General features: G+C 36.2%; 1 protein-coding gene across 4 annotated transcripts; it reads right to left on the bottom strand.

The window, feature by feature from the left end:
- Positions 1–24,238, bottom strand: LOC149958938 (uncharacterized). 4 transcript variants are annotated; one of them, XR_016478571.1, is made up of 4 exons: positions 15,618–15,970; positions 4,431–4,514; positions 1,093–3,283; positions 1–1,016 (listed from the first exon to the last, which is right to left on the bottom strand). XR_016478571.1 is itself a non-coding variant. In XM_090166302.1 (3 exons), the coding sequence occupies exons 2-3, from the start codon at positions 4,482–4,484 to the stop codon at positions 1,628–1,630; spliced, it is 1,710 nt and encodes a 569-aa protein (XP_090022428.1). In that variant the 5' UTR covers positions 4,485–4,514; positions 24,076–24,238; the 3' UTR covers positions 1–1,627. The 4 variants fall into 4 exon arrangements, 3 of the variants coding, with proteins under 3 accessions (XP_090022428.1, XP_090022427.1, XP_090022426.1); XM_090166302.1 differs by lacking the exon at positions 15,618–15,970 and adding an exon at positions 24,076–24,238 and having other exon boundaries at positions 1–3,283; XM_090166301.1 differs by lacking the exon at positions 15,618–15,970 and adding an exon at positions 23,618–23,764 and having other exon boundaries at positions 1–3,283.
- Positions 24,239–25,412: the final 1,174 nt, after the last annotated feature.

Consider the following 25,412-nt stretch of genomic DNA (forward strand, 5'->3'; position numbering starts at 1 on the left):
TATAATATTTTAATTGGCTCAATGCTACATAACTTTTAGCTTTTTTTATAAAGTTCTCTCATCTTTAATAATAGTTTATTTTTATACATTATTTACAACAATATTTATTTTTTCTTTTCATATTTTTAACTTTGCAAATTAGCAAATAAAAAAAAAACAACTGACCATTTTTTTGCAATGTATTAAAACCCTTTTTTGGTTTCGTAATATTTGGTTTTGGTACAAAGCTTTTTTTACAGTCCTTTAAAAATTGTTTTTGCCCCCAAAAAACTGGCAAAATATTTTTTTAATATAAAATAGGAAGTATTTTTTTAGTTTTATTTAAGAAAAATTTGTTTAAGCTAAAATTATAATGCCCATGCTTTATATCTTTGGTACAATTTATTTTTTTTACAGCTTTGGTTTAATATTTTTTTTTCAAACTGGAAAATAATTTTTATATCCTCTTCTAAAGTTAATATTAAGTTAATTTAAATACATTGACATTTAAACAAATATTTTAAAGGGAGTACACATACAATTATTTGAGAAATCGGTATATCTTTTTTCAATATGATGAGATTCGTACGTTACTTTAGCCACCATGCCCGAAAGCTGTGGTTTAGAATTTGTAACTAAGTTTGTCCACCATTTTAATTGTCATTAAAAGTATGGTACTTCCTTTATTATGGGCTGTTTTTTATAAGTAGTAATTTACGCGCCATGAGTGATATTTATGATTTTGGTGCAAATTTAACAATGTTATCAATAGAATGATGGCAAACGCGTTTGGTTGTTTAATTCATTATATTCATAGTATTTCACCGCCTGTAAACAAACCTTTTACCATTGGTAGATACCTTTTTAGAATTTTACCAAGCATAAACAACCCTTTTAGTATTGTAGTATATCATTATTTAGTAGTTTACCAAGCGTAAACAACCCTTTTAGAATTTTACCACTGGTAAACACACCCTTTTAGAAATTTACCACTGGTAAACACACCCTTTTGGAGTTTTACCATTGGTAGACACACCCTTTTAGTATTTTACCAAGAGTAAACAAACATTTTAGAGTTCAACCATTGGTAGACACACCCTTTTAGTATTTCACCAAGCGTAAACAACCCTTTTAGTATTTTACCATGGGTAGACACACCCTTTTAGATTTTACCAAGCGTAAACAACCCTTTAAGTGATTTTCTATCAGCAGAAACACCCCTTTAGTATTATACCATCTTAGTTATTTTTAATTCATTTATGACGCGTAAATTACATAGTTTACAAAACGTATTCGACACATTTTTTATATATATATGAATAATCACCAAACTGTATTTATATAACTTTAATTTTTAAAACATTGAAGTTATTTCTACTGTCTACCTTAAAGACTCCCCTAGACTGTAATGCAGATATTTTTTTCATATATTTTTTGGTAAATTGTTTAGTGCGGTAATTAAAATTACAATGAAAAATTTAAAGGTTTCGGTATCGTTGTAATTTTAGTTTAATACGCGTTTAAATTAATAGGTAAAAATAGTGTTAAATGTTTATCATGGCCATGGCAACGAAATTTTTGGTATATTATTAAGAAACCTTTAAATAATTCTTTTGGAATTTTTGGGCGAACCGCGAAATTTTAGCGACTAATGTAAAGCTAACGAAATGGGAACAGGTACAGCGCTGTTGTGTCTGGTTTTACGAACACTGTCATCCAAAATGCCTCCCGGATTGGAGCTATTGGACAAAGCCGCCGTTTTATCGAAGTCAATGGTAGCGTAGCCCTCCGCCGGGTTGCCGGGGGAACCAGGCGGTGACAAAGTTGGCGGGATAGTCCCCGTGGGGGGAGGCGACGTGGCGGGCTGGTCAGTCAAGTCGTTCAGAGGCTGACTATGGTTGAGATCCAAGGTGATATAGTTGACCCTGGGTTCATCGTCCGAACCTTCTTGTTCCTGAGGGTCGTCTTCGGTGGAGGCGGCGTTTCTACCGACCGCAGCCGTGGCCGACTGGACAATGTCCGGCGCGGGCAGAATGACCTCGGCCATATTGATCGATCCGGTGGCCGTAATGGCGGGCGGCGAATTCAAATTGGCGTAAAAATGAACGACCGGGCTTTTGGGCGTGACGAAACCGGTGGGCGACGTCACGGTGCTACTTCTGGACATGGTGGGTGTGCCCCGCGACGTTTTGGAGGCGAGGCCCAGTATGGCCACGCCCATCGGCTCGGGCGTCACGTTCTCGTAGAAGCGGTTGTTGTCCTTCTGGCGTTTGGCGACCGAGTGTTGTTGCTCCTGCTTCAGCAGATCGTCCAACCTTGCATAGTTCGTGTTCTGATCGACGTACGTGGTGATGGCGCCAGGGGGCGGAGCTAGAACGGCCGCCCCGCACGCGGCCGGAACGCCCCTGAGAGGCGCGCTCAGCTGCGTCAACGTCCCGTTGACGTAAAAGGGGTCGCGCGCGGCGGAGGCGTCGCTGTTGGCGCCCGAGATCGTTCTCTTCTCTGGCACCACGACGCTCGAGTTGACGTATTGATGCGGTAACGTCGTATTATTCCGGTTGATGGCGCTGCAAGCGCTGCAACTGCACGTCGAAGGTATGGGCGCCGTCGAGATGGGCTGCGGGTAGGGTGTAGTCTGCTGCTGTAGTTGTTGTTGTTGTTGTACGGGGTACAGTCCCGGCAGCGAGCTTCGAGCGGGGGAAACTGCCGTAATCGACACATTGTCGCCGACGCCGGCGGTGGTGGAAGAGAGCGAGCTGCTTCTGGGCTGAGAGGCGGCGACGACGGCGGCCGCTACGCTAATCGGTTCCAAGTAACCGACGTTATCTACCGATAGTGGCGCTGGTAGTCCGCTGGGGAGCAAAGGGATTGGTCCCGGAGCTCCACCGTTTTGTTGCGGCACCGAGACGGGGAGACCCACCGTGTTGGAAGAAGCGGATGTGGGCATGGGCCCCGGGACGGTGGGACCGGAAATGCTTCCGACGCGTTCTTCATTTGCAGAGGGAGGCGCTATTCCGTTTCCGGCGACGATGGGTCCCGCGCTGTTCCGACATTGGATGAATTCCTGGAGCGTGTTGAACAGGCTCTCGGCTTGGCGACATTTAAAGGCGTAGATGCCCGGACCAGTTGGACATCGGCGACCGCTCTCGAAGGAGAACAGTTCCGCGTCGAAGCCGTAGCGGCGCAAGCAGCGCAGGGGCCATCGGATCGGTTGCTTGCCCTTTTGGTGCAGCACCAGGTCCAGACGGGTCACCTCGATCTTGCCCGGGTTCAGTTGGTTGCCGTGGTCGTCGACGTTCCAGACCTGAACAAAAATAAAGTTACGGGTAAATGCAAAAATAATTTAGACCAACTCACTAAATGCTTACAGGGAAACGATCATTCAGAGCGAGAAAATTAGATAGGGTTTAATTCCCTGGCCATCTTTACAGATTTAAATTCCCTGACCATCTTTACAGATTTTCCCGACCATTTTTACAGGTTTTTCCGACGATGATTTCTAGAGATTTTTCCTTTACCATTTCTAGAGATTTTTCCCTGCCCTTTTTAGAGGTATTCCCTGACCATATCTAGAGATTTTTCCCTGCCCTTTTTTAGAGGTATTCCCTGACCATATCTAGAGATTTTTCCCTGCCCTTTTTAGAGGTATTCCCTGACCATATCTAGAGATTTTTCCCTGCCCTTTTTAGAGGTATTCCCTGACCATATCTAGAGATTTTTCCCTGCCCTTTTTTAGAGGTATTCCCTGACCATATCTAGAGATTTTTCCCTGCCCTTTTTTAGAGGTATTCCCTGACCATATCTAGAGATTTTTCCCTGCCCTTTTTAGAGGTATTCCCTGACCATATCTAGAGATTTTTCCCTGCCCTTTTTTAGAGGTATTCCCTGACCATATCTAGAGATTTTTCCCTGCCCTTTTTTAGAGGTATTCCCTGACCATATCTAGAGATTTTTCCCTGCCCTATTTTAGAGGTATTCCCTGACCATATCTAGAGATTTTCCCTGCCCTTTTTTAGAGGTATTCCCTGACCATATCTAGAGATTTTCCCTGCCCTTTTTTAGAGGTATTCCCTGACCATATCTAGAGATTTTCCCTGCCCTTTTTTAGAGGTATTCCCTGACCATATCTAGAGATTTCCCCTGCCCTTTTTTTAGAGGTATTCCCTGACCATATCTAGAGATTTTCCCTGACAATATCTAGAGATTTTCCCTGCCCTTTTTAAAGATTTTTCCATGAACATTTCTAGAGATTTCCGTGATTATTCTTCAGATATTTCCCTGACCGTTTTACAGATTTTTCTTGACCATTTTAAAATGTTTGTTTCCCTGTAAGCAAATTGCGAATAGGTTTCTTGAGGAAAGCCTATCAGGGCCAAATGGTGGCTCAGTACCCACGTACTACACCTGAGCCACCACTTCAAAACTACGGGTTCCTGATTTAGGTGTACTACCTGAAAAAATCTTGGGTTGTTCTCTCCAAAATGCTTGGAGAAGACGCAGCCCATTGCTGGGAGTCACGCTCACATCATTTTCACCTGTCAACAAATTTAAATCAATTAAAAATATTATATTACATTAATTAATAATGAGATACCGGACTGATTTAATTTTATTAAGCAAAGCGTGAGTTTATATTATATTATTATAATATTTATTAAAATCAATAAATTTCCCAAGGCAAATTGTTTTTAAAATTAGTTCGAATCAAAATATCAATAAAAATAAATTAAAATGGGATTTAAATAAAAAAACATTTCAACCACCTTGATTAGAAGTTATCAACATCACATTACTTATTATTAAGTTCGATTAAATTAAAAACGTAGAAAGAATGTTTAAGTTTAAGTTAGTTTAGGTAATTAGGTTTAAAGGTTAGGTTATGTTTCCAAATATAATTAGGTTCTTGGCTTTAAATAGGTTTGTGTTTTGAATTAGGTTTGTACGTTAGGTTTCCAAGTATAAATAGGCTATAACTTTGAGTAGATTTCGAATTAGGTTTGCAGGTGAGGTTAGCTTAGGTGAGATTTGCAAGCTACGTATCCAAATATAGGTTTATATCGTAAAATAGGTTTGATGTCGAATTAGGTTGGCAGGTTAGGTTAGATGAGGTTTGGAAGTTAGGTTTCCAAGTATAATTGTTTAGAGATTTAAATAGGTTTGGGTGTTTAATTAGGTTAGGTTAGCAAAAATAATTTTGTTTTTAGTTTGAATTAGGTTTGTATATTTGCTTAGTGTAACCCAATGCGAATTTTGTCTTCGTGTTCCCTGCTTTACTAAAAAATATAGCCAAATAACAATATGAACTCAAACGTCACCCGGTCACCGCACAGTGTTTCGAAATCGACTTTTTAGTGACAAAATTAAAAATCAACTCAATATAATAAATGTATATATATTTTAAATTGTTGTTTTAAGTTGTATCCGAATATATAAATTATATTTCGCTACCTGCCACCAGAGGGCCAAACGTTCCCTACATGGAATTCCATAGAATTTCTTTTTGCAAAGCGTGTATAGAATTATGTTATACATAAATTTAAAATTTGGTAAAATTCGGTTGAACAGATCTTCTGTAAAATGCAATCAAAGGGCCAATGTTGACCAAAATACGGTTTTTTCTAAAGGCTTTTTATTCAAAATTTGCAAGTTGTTGCAAAATATTTCATCACTGTCTTGTAGAACCGTTCCCGTAGGATAGCTTACAAAAAACCCGAGCACCAATCACCTCCAAGTTTTTAAGATATATCAAGTTTTATCACGTTTAAAAATATTTCTTGAAATAGCTAATTCATGGTGTCTCTGTACATCTTGTTTGCCTTTTCGTTACTAAAAAACCTACTACGAAGGAGAAATCCCTAGCTTATTCTAATATTAGTAGGATTTTGTCGTGCCTGGCTTCAAATAGGAATTCCATGTAGGTAACGTTTGGCCCTCTGGTGGCAGGTAGCGAAACATAATTAATATTTTCAGATACAACTTAAAACAACAATTTAAAATATTTATACATTTATTATATTGAGTTGGTTTTTAATTTTGTCACTAAAAAGTCGATTTCGAAACACTGTGCACCGGTTCCTTGGGTATTAGCTTAGCTGATTATTATTATTATTATATCCCTGAATCACGTGACATAAGGGGAAGAGGAATTTTGTGACCTTTCATTCACGAAATCATTGTCATTGGAAGTAATTATATTTTTACTGCGTGATATGCATTGAGGATGGTTAACTTTGAATATTGGAATTATCGTAATAAAAATAAAATCAATTAATATCTTTGTTTAAACATTAAATAAATCGATTCAATTTAAACCAGTGTTACATTTAAAATTATATCTCTTTACTAATCTAATTACTTGGCTTATATGGGATATATACTCAAAAATATAATAATAAAATATAATTACACAAAAATTAACAATAATTAAAAATAATTACTCAAAATTCATCATAATGAAATACAATTACTCAAAAAATAACCATAATTAAATACAATTACTCAAAAATAAATAATCTTAATTTAATTTTAGTACTCAGAAATAATTAATCTTAAAAAATTACTCAAAAATAAATACACTTCATTAAATTTAATTGCACAAAAGTTAAATAATCTCCATTCAATTTAATTACTTTAAAATTAAATAATTTTCATTAAATTTAATTACTCAAAAATTAAATAATCTTCATTAAATTTAATTACTCAAAAATTAAATAATCTTCATTAAATTTAATTATTCAAAAAAACAAATAATCTCCATTAAATTAATTACTCAAATTACATAATCTTCATTAAATTTAATTACTCAAAAATTTAATAATTTTCATTCAATTAAATTACTAAAATTCTTATAATCTTGATTAAATTTAATTTTTATTTAATATTTAAGTTTACTCGGTTTGGTTTTCATAATTTTTACACCTGCATTGAAATACATTATGGGACTTAAATAAATGATAAAAAAATATCACTTCCACTCTGAATTTAAATAGGTCAACCCTGTCTTAGATCAGAGAGAAAATAGCAATTTAAATTGAAAGACTAAATATTTTTCTTCGTAGACTCAACAAGTTGCAGTCTGGAACCGTAGAACATTTTGAAAAAAAATTGATTAAAATATTTGTAAGAATATGTAATATATTTAAGACTTTGTTGGGCGCGTAAATGTGTTCATACCATGACCGGCAACACTGCTGTCATGGTTGTTAATAACTAGGTAGTATCAACGATACACCGGCAACACTGCTGTCATGGTTGCTAATAACTAGGAAGTATCAACGATACACCGGCAACACTGCTGTCGTGGTTGTTAATAACTAGGTAGTATCAACGATACACCGGCAACACTGCTGTCATGGTTGCTAATAACTAGGAAGTATCAACGATACACCGGCAACACTGCTGTCGTGGTTGTTAATAACTAGGTAGTATCAACGATACACCGGCAACACTGCTGTCATGGTTGCTAATAACTAGGAAGTATCAACGATACACCGGCAACACTGCTGTCGTGGTTGTTAATAACTAGGTAGTATCAACGATACACCGGCAACACTGCTGTCATGGTTGCTAATAACTAGGTAGTATCAACGATACACCGGCAACACTGCTGTCATCGTTGTTAATAACTAGGTAGTATCAACGATACACCGGCAACACTGCTGTCATAGTTGAGAATAACTAGGTAGTATCAACGATACACCGGCAACACTGCTGTCATGGTTGTTAATAACTAGGTAGTATCAACGATACACCGGCAACACTGCTGTCATGGTTGTTAATAACTAGGTAGTATCAACGATACACCGGCAACACTGCTGTCATGGTTGTTAATAACTAGGTAGTATCAACGATACACCGGCAACACTGCTGTCATGGTTGCTAATAACTAGGTAGTATCAACGATACACCGGCAACACTGCTGTCATGGTTGCTAATAACTAGGTAGTATCAACGATACACCGGCAACACTGCTGTCATGGTTGCTAATAACTAGGTAGTATCAACGATACACCGGCAACACTGCTGTCGTGGTTGCTAATAACTAGGAAGTATCAACGATACACCGGCAACACTGCTGTCGTGGTTGTTAATAACTAGGTAGTATCAACGATACACCGGCAACACTGCTGTCATGGTTGCTAATAACTAGGTAGTATCAACGATACACCGGCAACACTGCTGTCATGGTTGTTAATAACTAGGTAGTATCAACGATACACCGGCAACACTGCTGTCATGGTTGTTAATAACTAGGTAGTATCAACGATACACCGGCAACACTGCTGTCATGGTTGTTAATAACTAGGTAGTATCAACGATACAGTGAGAAGAGTACCATTAAATTTGGTTAGCATTCTCGCCCCGCAGCAAGAGGAGCCGGGTTCAATCCCAGGTAGAGGTAGTGGCACTAGGTGACAATTCGAAACCACTCCTACTGCGTATATTTAACAAGTTCTCTCCCCCACTGGTTAAAGGGGTTTCCCCTATTTCCATAAAAACTTGTAGGGGTTAACGGTAATAGTTAGTGCAGGGAGCTGTTGTCTCGCGTGGTATGAAGGGCTGCCCACCACCCTAATACGCATTGTAACCCGGCCACCTGAATTAAAGGCAATAAAAGTCGCTATATGACTTGGGCCTAAGGTGGTTGCTTGTGTAATTAGCCTAGCTGATTATTATATATGCATACCAAGAATGTATTGAAGTGACTAAGAATATTGGACTACAGAATTCTGATTCCCATTCTCGCAGCCTTTGTAGCTTAAATTCGTCTGCTTTCCCATTCAAGTTTGCTATATGGTATGACCTTGAATGCGCCTTAAATGCAGACGAACTTTCTCCACTAAAGGTGTGAGGATGGTACCAGGGGTTAATGCTATGCTGAAATATTCTTAGTAACTTCAATACATTATTGCGCATACAAATGGTCAGATTCTGATAAACTTTAGAATAGTCGGTTTATTTTTTGGAATAATTAATTATGACATTGTAATTATAATTTTGCTTACAAAGGTTTGTTTTAAAAAGTTAACCGATAAATGAGTTTGGTATCGAATCTACATAATTAAAATCAGTTCTAATTTTCTGGCTACTTCAAAGTAAGTTTTCTACCAGTAGCAGCTGCATTATGATTGTACTTTGTAGGAAGTATTTCGCAAAATTTATCCTAGAATAATCCTACAGATTTTCGCTAAAGTGCTTTCGCCTTATTGAGTCTAAAGGGTTCAAAAGGATTTTTTCAAATATTAAATATTTAAATATGAACGCGAAACCCTACTCAGTAATCAGTTAACTTTTCTAAAGCAAACCTTAGTATGCATATCTCAATGTAAGGTTATTCTTCCATTTATAAAACTATTATATTTTGAAAGTTATTGTGTTTACGTAGGTCATCTTACCTATATTCCAAGGCTGCGTTCAGTAACGCTTAACGAAATATTTGAAAAATTATTTTCATTGTGACCGTTGCTAAACGTGACGTAGGATCTTATTGGACGCGTTAAACGCTTAATGTTAATTTGTTAAAATATCGTCTGTCGCGGCGTCTGCAGCATGCCTTACTCCGTGCTGTGACGTCACGTGACGTTGAGCAACGGTCACAATGAAAATAATTTTTCAAATATTTCGTTAAGCGTTACTGAACGCAGCCTTGGAATATAGGTAAGATGACCTACAGCCGATGACTTTTTTGCTCAACGGACGGACAACGTGACGTCAAAACCGGACTCAACGGAGAGTCCGTTGAGCGTTACTGATCGCAGCCATTATATGGACCTTCTCGACGTTCTGGCAAGTGAGTAAGAAAACAGCAAATTAAAATATGATATGGTACTTTACTAACTGTACCAATAATTCAATTTAAGTGGTACTTTACTTACTGTACCATTTAAAGAAATGGTACTTTACTTACTGTACCATTTAAAGAAATGGTACTTTACTTACTGTACCATTTAAAGAAATGGTACTTTACTTACTGTACCATTTAAAGAAATGGTACTTTACTTACTGTACCATTTAAAGAAATGGTACTTTACTTACTGTACCATTTAAAGAAATGGTACTTTACTTACTGTACCATTTAAAGAAATGGTACTTTACTTACTGTACCATTTAAAGAAATGGTACTTTACTTACTGTACCATTTAAAGAAATGGTACTTTACTTACTGTACCATTTAAAGAAATGGTACTTTACTTACTGTACCATTTAAAGAAATGGTACTTTACTTACTGTACCATTTAACGAAATGGTACTTTACTTACTGTACCATTTAACGAAATGGTACTTTACTTACTGTACCATTTAAAGAAATGGTACTTTACTTACTGTACCATTTAAAGAAATGGTACTTTACTTACTGTACCATTTAAAGAAATGGTACTTTACTTACTGTACCATTTAAAGAAATGGTACTTTACTTACTGTACCATTTAAAGAAATGGTACTTTACTTACTGTACCATTTAAAGAAATGGTACTTTACTTACTCTACCATTTAAAGAAATGGTACTTTACTTACTGTACCATTTAAAGAAATGGTACTTTACTTACTGTACCATTTAAAGAAATGGTACTTTACTTACTGTACCATTTAAAGAAATGGTACTTTACTTACTGTACCATTTAAAGAAATGGTACTTTACTTACTGTACCATTTAAAGAAATGGTACTTTACTTACTGTACCATTTAAAGAAATGGTACTTTACTTACTGTACCATTTAAAGAAATGGTACTTTACTTACTGTACCATTTAACGAAATGGTACTTTACTTACTGTACCATTTAAAGAAATGGTACTTTACTTACTGTACCATTTAAAGAAATGGTACTTTACTTACTGTACCATTTAAAGAAATGGTACTTTACTTACTGTACCATTTAACGAAATGGTACTTTACTTACTGTACCATTTAAAGAAATGGTACTTTACTTACTGTACCATTTAAAGAAATGGTACTTTACTTACTGTACCATTTAAAGAAATGGTACTTTACTTACTGTACCATTTAAAGAAATGGTACTTTACTTACTGTACCATTTAAAGAAATGGTACTTTACTTACTGTACCATTTAAAGAAATGGTACTTTACTTACTGTACCATTTAAAGAAATGGTACTTTACTTACTGTACCATTTAAAGAAATGGTACTTTACTTACTGTACCATTTAAAGAAATGGTACTTTACTTACTGTACCATTTAAAGAAATGGTACTTTACTTACTGTACCATTTAACGAAATGGTACTTTACTTACTGTACCATTAATTCAATTGAAGTGGTACTTTTATTACTGTACCATTAATTCAATTGAAGTGGTACTTTTATTACTGTACCATTAATTCAATTGAAGTGGTACTTTTATTACTGTACCATTATTTCAATTGAAGTGGTACTTTTATTACTGTACCATTATTTCAATTGAAGTGGTACTTTTATTACTGTACCATTATTTCAATTGAAGTGGTACTTTTATTACTGTACCATTCTTTCAATTGAAGTGGTACTTTTATTACTGTACCATTCTTTCAATTGAAGTGGTACTTTTATTACTGTACCATTAATTCAATTGAAGTGGTACTTTAATTAATGTACCATTAATTCAATTGAAGCGGTACTTTAATTACTGTACCATTAATTCAATTGAAGCGGTACTTTAATTACTGTACCATTAATTCAATTGAAGCGGTACTTTTCTTACCGTACCATTTATACAAATGGTACTTTTTTTACCGCACCATTTATACAAATGGTACTTTTTTACCGCACCATTTATACAAATGGTACTTTTTTACCGCACCATTTATACAAATGGTACTTTTTTACCGCACCATTTATACAAATGGTACTTTTTTACCGCACCATTTATACAAATGGTACTTTTTTACCGCACCATTTATACAAATGGTACTTTTTTACCGCACCATTTATACAAATGGCACTATACTTATTGCACCATTTATACAAATGGCACTATACTTATTGCACCATTTATACAAATGGCACTATACTTATTGCACCATTTATACAAATGGCACTATACTTACGGTACCATTTGTGTAAATGGTACTATACTTATGGTACCGTTTGTGTAAATGGTACTATACTTACAGTACCGTTTGTGTAAATGGTACTATACTTACGGTACCGTTTGTGTAAATGGTACTATACTTACGGTACCATTTGCGTAAATGGTACTATACTTACGGTACCATTTGCGTAAATGGTACTATACTTACGGTACCATTTGCGTAAATGGTACTATACTTACGGTACCATTTGCGTAAATGGTACTATACTTACGGTACCATTTGCGTAAATGGTACTATACTTACGGTACCATTTGCGTAAATGGTACTATACTTACGGTACCATTTGCGTAAATGGTACTATACTTACGGTACCATTTGCGTAAATGGTACTATACTTACGGTACCATTTGTGTAAATGGTACTATACTTACGGTACCATTTGTGTAAATGGTACTATACTTACGGTACCATTTGTGTAAATGGTACTATACTTACGGTACCATTTGTGTAAATGGTACTATACTTACGGTACCATTTGTGTAAATGGTACTATACTTACGGTACCATTTGTGTAAATGGTACTATACTTACGGTACCATTTGTGTAAATGGTACTTTTCTTACTATATCATTAATTCATACAAATGAAATGGTACTGTTCTTACTATATCATTAATTCATACAAATGAAATGGTACTGTTCTTACTATATCATTAATTCATACAAATGAAATGGTACTGTTCTTACTATAACATTAATTCATACAAATGAAATGGTACTGTTCTTAGTATATCATTAATTCATACAAATGAAATGGTACTGTTCTTACTATATCATTAATTCATACAAATGAGATGGTACTGTTCTTACTGTATCATTTATACTAGCTTGCAAACCAGCATTGTTGCCGGCCACATTTGGGCGCGAACAAAGTCTATTGGGACGTTCTTTGTCATAACAGACGTGGTCGACACTTGTAGACGCATTCTACTGATTTTGCGACTATCCTGACGATGTGTCGGGGAATTCGGGGCGTCGCTAACCTCCCCCCTAAAACGTCTAGCTGGCATTTCGGCTTTTTTTCTGTAGTCTGTCTTCAAACCTCCTACCATGCAAAGTTAAAAGGGGATAGAGAATTGCAAAATTTATCGCAATGGAATTCTTCAGACTTGAAGGGGGGTCCAAAATTTACACATCTTGTACATGGTTGCCAACTTGCCACTATTTTCATATTAAAATTCTCCAAAGATTTTTACAAACGAAAATGTTTACAATTTCTAATAAAGATCTGTTAATAATTTCCATTTCCGACTAAAATAAAATTACCTGAGATTTTTACTAGTTGGTAAAATTCCCCGACTTTGAAACCCATTTTCAAACTCCCTGAATTTAAAACCCATTTTCAAACTCCCTGAATTTAAAACCCATTTTCAAACTCCCTGAATTTAAAACCCATTTTCAAACTCCCTGAATTTAAAACCCATTTTCAAACTCCCTGAATTTAAAACCCATTTTCAAACTCCCTGAATTTAAAACCCATTTTCAAACTCCCTGAATTTAAAACCCATTTTCAAACTCCCTGAATTTAAAACCCATTTTCAAACTCCCTGAATTTAAAACCCATTTTCAAACTCCCTGACTTTTCCAGATATTGCAGGTTTTCCAGATACAGGGTTGTCACAATATTTTCAGATTCAAATTCCCTGAACATTTTCAGAGAATTTCCCTAACTTTATAAAACCGAAATTAGACAATTTATATCTTTATATTTATAATATTTTTCTTTTATCGGAAGTTTATAAATTGAAATCGACCTACATTTCAGTACAAAAGTATTATTGCAACGTTAAATTTAGCAAAACTTTAAGGGAACTAAATAATAATCATAGAATTTGTCAGATAACTAGACTAAAATTACTTTCAAAAAGTGTCAAGATAAAAAGAAATTCCCTGACTTTCTACAAATTCTTCAAAATTTCCTGACTTTTTAGGCCCATCTTCAAATTCCCTGATTTCCCTGACGTGTGGCAACGCTGAGATACTGTGGCAACCCTGTTGTAAATAGTTCCTACGGTTGACACCCGTATCAAGTGGCGCTGCTAAAGTATGTGAATTATTTTTGTTCTTGTATTATCTCCGACCAACGACGATAATTTAATTATTCTTGGAATCACTTCTAGAGTTACCACTTTAATGACTTGGTATAATAACTTTATAAACGCTAGCCTGAAATTTCAACATGTAAACCTTGCCTTTATCAAGAAATAGATTACTAGGTGTAGAATGACTAATGAAGTTAATTTAAATAGTCAGTGGAATCAATGTATCTAAAGTTACTACTCAATTAGCTTTGTATAATAATTAAAGTTAATTATAGCTTGAAATTTGACTATTTTTGGCTAACAAGCTCATCCAAAACCCTACCATTATCTAGATATTTTAATTACTAGGTATTGAGGGACCAATTAAGTTAATTTAAATATTCATTGAATCACTGATTCTAGAGTTATCACAGAATTGGCTTTGTACCGTAATTTAATAAAGTTAAAACCGCTAGCCTGAAATTAGTATAATTTTAACTATCAAGATAAAATTTACCAGGTGTAATGGAACCAATGAAGGTAATTTAAATATTCATTGAATCACTGTCTCTAGAGTTACCACTCAATAGGCGCCTAAATAAATCATCATCAAAGGAAATCGCCAAGAAGTAATATTTCCAAGAGCCAGGACCCGCAAGGTATTGTTTATATAGTGCTTTTTGAAATAATGGAAACTTTTCACCTGTAAACAGAACGTCGTGTTTTTGGCCAAGCCCTAAAATGTCAAAAAAGCTACCTGGTTAAAAGGGAACGCTTGTTGCTGCAGTAAAGGTGAAACATTTCCATTATTTTAACAAGCACTATATAAACAGGGATTTGCAGGTCCTGGCTCTTGGAAATATTACTTATTGGCGATTTCCTTGTAGGATGATTTAATTTATTAAAGTTAAGACCGCTAGCCTGAAATTAGTATAATTTCGACTGTCAACATAGCATCCCAAGTTATAATTTACCAGGTGTAATGGAAGCAATGAAGCTCATTTAAATATAAATTGAATAACTGTTTTACATTTAGAATTACAAAGATGGTAAATAGTAAATATATATTTATTAATTTGTATTTAATATAACTGATATATCATTTCTAAAAAATAACGTATAAATTTATTTAAAATTCTACGTTTCATGACCAAACCTTTTACATCGTAAATTAACTCAAATCAAAAATATGATATCGAAATAATACAGGTACAATGCATTATGCGAAAGAAAAAGTCAGTTTTAAGAATTTGTCCTGAGATTTGAAAGCTTCAACGACGTACGGAAAACGCTCCATAAAAAAATATAATTTAAAACGTTGATCTTTGACCTTTTAGGACTGATAGGTTACGACGAAACTGTAGAAAAACATCGCCTATCAGTTAAGCCTTTGCCCCATCCCTTAACGCTATAACGCGTTCCCAAAGGTTGGATTATATTCCCTTCAAACACAAGTACAATTTTGATCCAAATTACGGGCTGAAAACGCAAAATTAACCCTCTACATTTAAGTAAGGTTCAAAAATCCTTACCCTTTAACCTCGATTCCCGGGCACAACTGTCCCTTGTTTCGGACGATGCATCGGATGCATGTTTCTATTTTGGCCATACGCCTGTGTCGACGGAACCGATTGTGAGATTTGCGACTAGTTTTCGCTTACAATATATTCTCTGATTTGGGCTTATTGTCAATTAAAACATAAGTAAGGAGGGTTTCATCTTTACGTTGTATTAGAAAGTTTATAAAAAATGTTCATTTCGAAAAGAATTTGTTTACAAATGAACGTTAAATTACGAAGACGTTGCCCCTGATTTTGTCGACGAAAAGCCGGACTCGAGCGATTTCGGGGCGACTGTAGCGCCTCTCGCGTCCCTTTCTCTCTGTCTTCGCTTCTCTTCCAACTAAAAATATTGGAAGATGATGCGCGCGCACTCCTTACCCGGGTAAAATGATGGAGGATCACCCGTCGCCCTCCCACGAGTCGTAGCCTCCTTGATATATTCGAATACAGGTCGCGCCACTATACGATTTTCCCGTACATTTTAAGTTTTAATTATATTACTTTTTAGTTCGATTATTTTTCAAATTTAATTTCGGAGCGTATTTGGTCAGTCACATTAGGTAAAATTTCGAAAATAATCTTTATTGGTGCTAACGTCTATTTCCAGGAAAATACAATTATCAGAGGCGCCATTTTAAATTTTGGCCTTTTTCAAATGGCTTATGAAACTCTTAAGATTCAAGGATATAATATTTAAATATTATAAACTATATAATTACGCAAAATAAAAATATGAAATATAAATTTCCCAAACAGGGCTTGAAAATTTATCAAAAATATGATTGGTCGTATCTGTTATCACGAGACAGGGAAGGGGAGGAGCTAATTTAAATTCGGGTCGAAGTTTTCAAATAATTCCTAGGTTTTTTAATTTGGCTGTTTTCGCCAATCAGACTTCCCTCTAGCGACGAAAAGGGAAAATTTTCGAATCCTTTTTGCTACTCCGGGTGATTTAACCTTTCGCTTGGCAAGCATCACGTAGGCCCTCAGAAGACGAGAACTCGGTTGAGAGGGTGCGGGGGGGAGATAAGTTCGGTAGCTCATTTGACTGTCGATCCCCATTTCGACGGGAGGCTAAGCAGGTGTGACTGCGAAGGGGCTTTTGCACCCTTCAACTGGATTGGATTTTCTGGAAGAGTGGGGGGGGGCGGTAAGGGATGGGGTTTCTCTCCCCCCACAAATTCGGGGGCCCCGGCGAGCGTTATTTTACAGGCTTTGCGTTTCTTGTCAAAAAGGGAGAGATTGGAGGGGGGTGGAATATAATTCGATGTGAGAAAGTGCATTTTATCAAAGACTGGCGGACGTCAGGAAAGGGGGGCGTTATTGTATTGCGTGCGCGCCCCCCCCGCTTCGTCTTTCTCATTATTGACTGGGAACGGCTGTGAAAGCACCTGCCAAGGAACTACATTGCATCGTAAAACCACTTTATTCGCTAAGTTAATTTTGTACGCTACTTAGTGCTTTGAACGGCCGAGTAATTAGGTTATTCAGGCCATAATTTTCAGGTACCTGAAGGTAATCAATTAGGTAGGTAAGGGGAGGGGGTAATCACTCATAAAATCTGTGTGCACTGATTACTGATTTTCGAAAACATTTGGTGATTTTACTAGTTTCTCAGTGATTTTCATTAGCTTATCAGTGATTTACACTAGCATATCAGTGATTCCCACTAGCTTATCAGTGATTTCCACTAGCTTATCAGTGATTTAAACTAGCATATCAGTGATTCCCGCTAGCATATCAGTGATTTCCACTAGCTTATCAGTGATTTAAACTAGCATATCAGTGATTTCCACTAGCATATCAGTGATTCCCACTAGCTTATCAGTGATTTACACTAGAGTATCAGTGATTTCCACTAGCTTATCAGTGATTTAAACTAGCATATCAGTGATTCCCACTAGCTTATCAGTGATTTCCACTAGCTTATCAGTGATTTAAACTAGCTTATCAGTTATTTCCACTAGCTTATCAGTGATTTAAACTAGCATATCAGTGATTTCCACTAGCTTATCAGTTATTTCCACTAGCTTATCAGTTATTTCCAATTATTTCCACTAGCTTCTCAGTGATTTGCACTAGCTTATCAGTGACTTACACTAGATTATCAGTGATTTCCAATTATTTCCACTAGCTTGTCACTGATTTCCACTAGCTTCTCAGTTATTTCCACTAAATTATCAGTGATTTGCACTAGCTTATCAGTGATTTGCACTAGCTTATCAGTGATTTGTACTAGCTTATCAGTGATTTGCACTAGTTTCTCAGTGATTTCTAATGAGTTCTTGCAATTTGTACGTCTGATTACGTATGTGACTAAAAACTGACTACCCATTTGAGATAAGTTTAAGCTTTTATACTAACCTCACACAGCAATCTGCCCACAAAATGTATCTGATTTATTCTCCCAAGTTCCCGATCTGAAATGATTTGCTATAACTAATCTCATCAGATTCAGTTAGCTGAACAGTTATCTGACTTCTCCGAAAATATACTCTTTTGGAATGTGCGCGTAGCGAGGATATTTGGCGCCCGGGACAAAACACCCACATTGCCCCCCCCCCCCCCCCCCCGTTGCCTGTGGGAAACCACTTTATTTTGTTTTATTTTAAAAAAATGTGTATTATCCAACAAATCCATTTCACATGTAATCCATATCTCTGAGATGAAAATGTAGTAAATATAAACCTAAGATGAAAATGCAGTATAAATGATAAATCAAAGATGAAAATGATGTAGTATAAACCTAAGCTGAAAATGCAGTATAAATCAAAGATGAAAATGTAGTATAAACCTAAGATGAAAATGCAGTATAAATCAAAGCTTAAAATGTAGTATAAACCAAAGATAAAAGTGTAAATTAACACCTGAAATTTAAAGCTAACATCAAATCGTAGAATAATGCTAACATCAAAACGAAATTTAACGTTAAGATGAACAGGAATCCATACCTCTACTTGGAATGATTATCGCGGCAAATTTTCGTCTCGATGTGGGTGACGGTTTTTTTGCCGTAACTTAACACACAACAACGTAAGAGGGGAGCGCGCGCAGAGGGAATTTTTTCTCTCGTAGGCGGGGCCAAAGCCGTCAGAGTTATCTTCCCATACGCGATACGCCAGGATAAGCATTCCAAGTAGAGGTATGGATTCCTGGAGGGAAGCATCTGAAATCAGCTCACCTTCTCTCTGTTGGCTTACGATAAATTCGGGTTAGTTTCGGGTTTAAACTATCTGATTTTCATTTGGACCCAAATCAACTAATCTAATAACATCTGACTGGTAATAGTCGTAATAAATTTCCTAATTCACTCTCTAATAAATTTGTAATCGTTTCGTAAATTCTCTAATCGATCACTGCTAACTGCTAACCCAAATAAAAATAGCCTTTTCGAAGGTCGAGATACTAATCACGGAAAAGCGGGGCTTCAATAAAACATCTTCAAGGAAATCGTCAAGAAGTAATATTTCTAGAGCCAGGACCTGCAAGTTACTGTTTATATAGTTCTTGTTGAAACTTTTCACCTGTTAACAGAACGTCGTGTTTTTGCTAAGCCTTAGTATGTCGAAAGAAAAGATACCTGGTTAAAAGGAAACACTTGTTGCATACCGTATACACGTGAAAAGTTTCCATTATTTCAACAAGCACTATATAAACAGTAATTTGCAGGTCCTGGTTCTCGGAAATATTTATTCTGGGCGATTGCCTTAAAGATTGGTTTCGTTAGTTGCACCTAGGAGCAACTAACACAACACCCCACACAAGGAGAACGCAACCCGTCAAAAGTCGTGCATTTTCTCGTGTACAATTTTCATTGGTTAGACCATAAGTCTATAATATAATTCTATAAGTTTGTCACTTTGGGGAATATTTTACTGAGTGCTAGTAACGGAGTGACGTCAAAGGCTACGTGTGACGCGTTAGCAAGCGCACGCAAAACGGCGACGAAGCCCGTAACGCAGTCTGTCTTGTGAATAGCTCTCAGTAAAACTTTTGCATGTGAAGAATAGGAAGTGTCACACTTATGTAATAATATTATAAACTTATGGTTAGACGCATTATCGCCTGCTGCCGTCGGAAGGGTAAAATTCGGAAATTGTCTTCAGCGTAAAGGCTCGTCCAATGAAATTTGTACACAACACTGCGTTAGCGTGTTTAACGGCTAGCTGCGTTCTCCTTGTGTTTGTTGCTCCTGGGTTGCACCTAGTGCATTTTTGCATTATTTAAAAAAACCTAGAATTAGTGGTACTGCTCGTTCTTTTCAAAAAACGCATTATCTGCCAAAAGGCGATTTTGAGATGTACGTAACCACTTTCGTCAATCAGAATAAAGGTTGAAAAGTCCGTAATAAAAAGGAGTTAAAAATAGGGAAGACCTAAACCAAATTTTAAAAATTAAAGCCACTATTCGGCTTAGGAATTCCTAAGCCGAATTGGAGGTTAGAGGCTTTCCGTTGCTACGCAACCCGTTTTGAAATTTTTAATGATTAGGCTTAAGGTCGCGTGCGAGATTTCCTGCACGGTACTGAATGATGAGCCCCAAATTGGGAGAAGCCAGTCTACCTTTGGAATTTCTGGCTTTTTTCATTCATTTTTCAATCAAAAAGATGTACATTAAAATTTGGCAAATGAAATTTCGCGTTAGGCCTTGGCAATGAGAAAGATCTAGTCAAGTTACAAAACGGTGCAAATCAAATCAATTTTTTGAGTGGCGGCGATTGACCAACCGCTCATCCAAGCGACTGATGATGCTAGACTACCTCATTCAGTTCGATATTCATGTTTGAAATTAATACATTCATGATTGATAAATTGCAAATTTGATCCCTAAAAAGTCTATTTGTAATCGGTGGAGGCTTCAGAATAGAGTTGTAAGTCGGAAAATTTTGCGTGGAAAAAAAAGGTTTTTATTTTACGAGTAGCCTAATATTGTTCGCGAATTGACCGATTTCAAAATTATGTTTTTGCGCATGACAGTACCGTTACATTGTGAGGTGTCGCAGGTTTATTTACCCGCTTTTATACCCTATCATGGCGTCGTATTTTCTCGCGCAAAATTAATTTTAAGATCCACCAATTAAAATTTAACGGCATTTTCGCCTCATTTTGTCGAATTCCGAAGGGGTAGTCACTTAAGAAATCTGGTGTATAAATAGTGAGAAATCGAAAAATTTATTTCCGGAAATCTAGAAATACAGGATAAATATTAGAAATCTAAAGAAATAAACAGAAATATTTTGATATTTCTGAAAATCTGGAAATATTTTGATATTTCTGAAAATCTGGAAATATTTTGATATTTCTGAAAATCAGGAAATATTTTTGATATTTCTGAAAATCTGGAAATATTTAAGAAATATCGGAAATATTTAAGAAATATCGGAAATATTTAAGAAATATCGGAAATATTTAAGAAATATCGGAAATATTTAAGAAATATCGGAAATATTTAAGAAATATCGGAAATATTTAAGAAATATCGGAAATATTTAAGAAATATCGGAAATATTTAAGAAATATCGGAAATATTAAAAAATATCGGAAATATGGTGTACAATTTTTTTCTAAGTGGCTACCCCCTCGTCGAATTCCTGTAATTTCAGATGGATTTCAGACTTTCAGTATTAGTTCTCATTATTATATAATTATCAAACCGATAGCGTTGGGGTGGCGGAGTGGTTAGCACTTTCGCCTCGCAGCAAGAGGAGCCGGGTTCGATCCCAGCTTGTGGCACTGGGTGAAAACTCGGAACAACTCCTTCTGCGTTGAGTTTGCAAGTTCTCTCCCCACTGGTTTAAGGGGTTTTCCCCCGAGCTCTTCGGTTTCCCCTTCCATAAAAACTTGTTGAGGTTAACGGTAATAGTTAGTGTAGGGAGCAGTTGGCTCGATCACGTGGCATGCAGGGCTTGCCACCACCCTCCTACGCAGTGTAACCCGGCCACCTGAATTAAAAGGCTTCAAAAGTCGCTTGATGACTTAGGCCTAAGGTGGTGCCTTGGGTATTAGCCTAGCTGATTATTTATTATTATTAATTATCAAACCGATAGCGTTAGTAGGGTAGGAAAAGTCAAATGCTTGCTGCCATAATATTTTAGCAAACGTGGGCAGCTCCTGTGATTAATCTTATACCTCTAACGCCATTTAACTATTATTGGCGTTTATTGCTCATTTGAACTATTTTCCCGTAGGAGGCCAAAGTTGGGAACCGGATAGCTTTAATGGACGGACATGTTTATTGAGAAAACGTTGTAATTGAATTTTCACGGGATTAATGACGGTATGGTTGCCAGGATTATTCGTAATGCACTAGGTTGGTATAAAAATTCTTGTAGGTTGGTATACTGTGCTTCTTAAGGAAATGTACAGGGTGATTTAAATATTGTTCCTAATGGACAGGGTGATTGAAATATTGTTCCTAATGGACAGAGTGATTTAAATATTGTTCCTAATGGACAGGGTGATTGAAATATTGTTCCTAATGGACAGGGTGATTTAAATATTGTTCCTAATGGACAGGGTGATTGAAATATTGTTCCTAATGCACAGAGTGATTTAAATATTGTTCCTAATGGACAGGTTGATTGAAATATTGTTCCTAATGGACAGAGTGATTTAAATATTGTTCCTAATGGACAGGGTGATTGAAATATTGTTCCTAATGGACAGGGTGATTGAAACATTGTTCCTAATGGAGAGAGTGATTGAATATTGTTCCTAATTAAATATTATTCTCAATGGACAGGGTGGTTGAGAATAAAGCTAATTTTCAACGAAATTTATCTTACGTTTTTATAGTGCCCTAATTAAGTTAATGTACAGGGTAATTCAAAATATGTTCAAACTTAACTTAAATATACAAGATATACTTATTAAATAACGGTAATAGTGAGTGTAGGGAGCTGTTGGCTCACGTGGCATGAGAGGCTTGCCACCACCCTCCTACGTATTGTAACCCGGCCACCGGTTTAAAGGCAGTAAAAGTCGCTCGATGACTTGGGTCTAAGGGTATTAACCCAGCCAGGAATCCATACCTCTACTTGGAATGCTTATCGCGGCAGATTTTCGTCTCGACGTTTTTGACGGTGTTTTTTGACGTCACTATGTTAACTTAACAAACAACAACGTGAGAGGGGAGCACGCGCAAAGGGGATTTTTATCTCTAAAGCTTGTTTTCCACTAGCGCGCGTCATAATGTTATTTTCTTTACGCGCGTAAAAACGTTTGAACGTTTCAAAGCTGAGAAACGCGTCGATGCGCGCGCCATGGGAAAACAAGCTTTAGGCGGGGCCCAAGCCGTCAGAGTTATCTTACCGTGCGATACGGCAGGATAAGCATTCCAAGTAGAGGTATGGATTCCTGACCTAGCGGATTATTATTAGATCGAGGGAGCAAGTGTGTATTCAAATGTCCTCGACATCTTGTTGTTTACCAAATTCTCTCTTATATTTAGTTTCTTTTCGTGGCCCTTGATACTTCGGCTGCTTATTAGGATTACGGTTCATGATGATTCCCGATAATCGTCTCAACGTAATCTTGTTTAAACCTAGGACTCGAAATTTTTTATTAGCCTAGCTGATTATTATTATTATTATTATTATTATTACTATTAATTATGATTGCGAGTGGGTTTCTATTGGAGTCGAACGGCTTTTAGCGCCATTGTGTCCGATATTGGACACTGACATTCTGGTCAAGCTCCGACTTGCACTTGCCCTCGAATTGAGTAACGTGTTATCGTCCTTGGAAGTAACATAATTCGCCTTAGCTATATTTAGACACTAGAGGGCTCTGTGCTGAGAACTAAACCTTGATTACGCAATAGTTCTGAAAATCAGTTCCGTAATTTTTCCTAATTGACATACTTATTGATATTACGTTACTTATGCCTAATATCAAAAAAAAATATTATAATTAAGAAAATTAATTTTTGTCAAGTTTTAGAAATTAATTTAAGAAATATATAAAACTTACTGTTTTGGTTGCTCTTTTATCCAGTAGGTAGCGTTACGAGATGGCCAATTTGTTAAAATTATTTTATCTTTCACTTGTTGATATTTTATAGTTTCTTAAATTTAATTTAAAGACTGTTCTATGGTTCTTGAGATTATCCAATATGTGGCAAAATTAATTTATCTTTCACTTATATTTTATAGATTAATATTTAAATATTACGAATTTCATATGGTGCAACTACTTTTAAGAAATGAGAACCTACTTGGCGTTCTTTCTGATCGAAAGTCGAAATTTTCTGCCGTGTGAAATTTTAATAAGGCTTTTCCTGTCGCAGGCTTTGACCGTAAAAAAAATACCTTCGTCTGGAGCGTCTCTCGAAGTCCCACCCCTCTTCGTTTTTTTCAACCCCCCCTTTTTTCTTTTTATCTCCACCGCCGCCGGAATCTACCTGCCCAAATCTGGCCCCGTGCGCTTACCTGTAACTGAACGGGAAATCTTCAAAACAAAGTTGCCGATTTCACCTGATTCGCTACTTAAGATAATTCGCGTTATAATCGTAATTAACTAAGTGAGCTAGCGGGTTTTATACAAGATCAAAGTGTAGTTATCTTTTAGCCTCAACAAAATTCATGACGTCGTAAAAATAATTCATCTTGTAATTTTTGTTTAAATTTGTTCATCGTTTGAACCACCAAACTGAGCACTTATTTGTAATGTAATCATAAGCGTGGTGGACATTTGACCAAGATCAAAGTGTAGTATCTTAACGCATCAACAAAATTAAGGACCTAGAAATTTTACTATAAGCATTTTCGTCGTTTGACCAAGATAAAAGTGTAGTATCTTTTCTCGTCGTTTGAACAAGATCAAAGTGTAGTATCTTTGTTATTGTCGTTTGAACAAGATCAAAGTGTAGCATCTTTGTTATTGTCGTTTGAACAAGATCAAAGTGTAGCATCTTTGTTATTGTCGTTTGAACAAGATCAAAGTGTAGTATCTTTTCGCATTAAACAAAAATGAGGACATTGTATAAAATAATTTTATAGGATAATAATAATAATAATCAGCTAGACTAATACCCAAGGCGCCACCTTAGGCACAAGTCATCTAGCGACTTTTAATGCCTTAAACAGGTGGCCGGGTTACAATGCTTCATTTAATAACAAGCTTGTTCATTGGTTGATTATGATCAAAGTGAAGTATCTTTTCGTTTCAACAAAATATATTAGAGGTTGAAATCTAATTATAAGTTTCTTTATTGTTTGACTAAGATCAAAGTGTAGTTATCTTCTCGCCATCAACTGTTAAACATATCACGTCCCATCCATCAATAAAATTATATAAATCTATAATATCGCTTGAACCAATAACTGAATCGTCGACCGAAAACTATCGCTACGCCCTCTTTGGTTCGCCATTGAAAGCTAGCGGCTAAAGCAGACGCTATTAGTTTTTCCTCGTCGCTATTCGTTAATTTTACTTAATAAATAATGATACTTGCATTTTAATATAATTTTTGCAACCAGTGCCGCATTTACTGAAGGTGGGGCCCTAGGCAGATTTTGGTGGGGGCCTATGTAAGGAAGCTGAGCTTATGTCACGAGAAAAATGATTTTTCAAATAATAAAGCCACAAGCCTGATATGTTATTCTCATAAACAGAATCAGTGAAAAATCCATTAAATTCATCAGTGAGTGAAATATTAACTGCAAAACCAGTGAAACAGTAAAAGTACACTGATTTTTCAGTTCACAAAATGTTATTCGCCGTTGGTGGGGTCCCATAGGCCTGTGCCTAGTAGGCCTAGTCCTTA

The sequence above is a fragment of the Leiobunum rupestre genome, chromosome 2, assembly GCF_980474605.1.
Source record: "Leiobunum rupestre chromosome 2, qqLeiRupe1.1.hap1, whole genome shotgun sequence".
NCBI classification, from domain to species: domain Eukaryota; kingdom Metazoa; phylum Arthropoda; class Arachnida; order Opiliones; family Sclerosomatidae; genus Leiobunum; species Leiobunum rupestre.

What these genes read in the sequence shown, in the direction of transcription:
- LOC149958938 (XM_090166302.1), bottom strand. Translation starts at nt 4,484, where the DNA reads ATGGGCTGCGTCTTCTCCAAGCATTTTGGAGAGAACAACCCAAGATTT. An exon ending in ACAACCCAAGATTTTTTCAG is followed by an intron (nt 3,284 to 4,430) that starts GTAGTACACCTA and finishes ATTTTTGTTCAG; the next exon opens with GTCTGGAACGTCGACGACCA.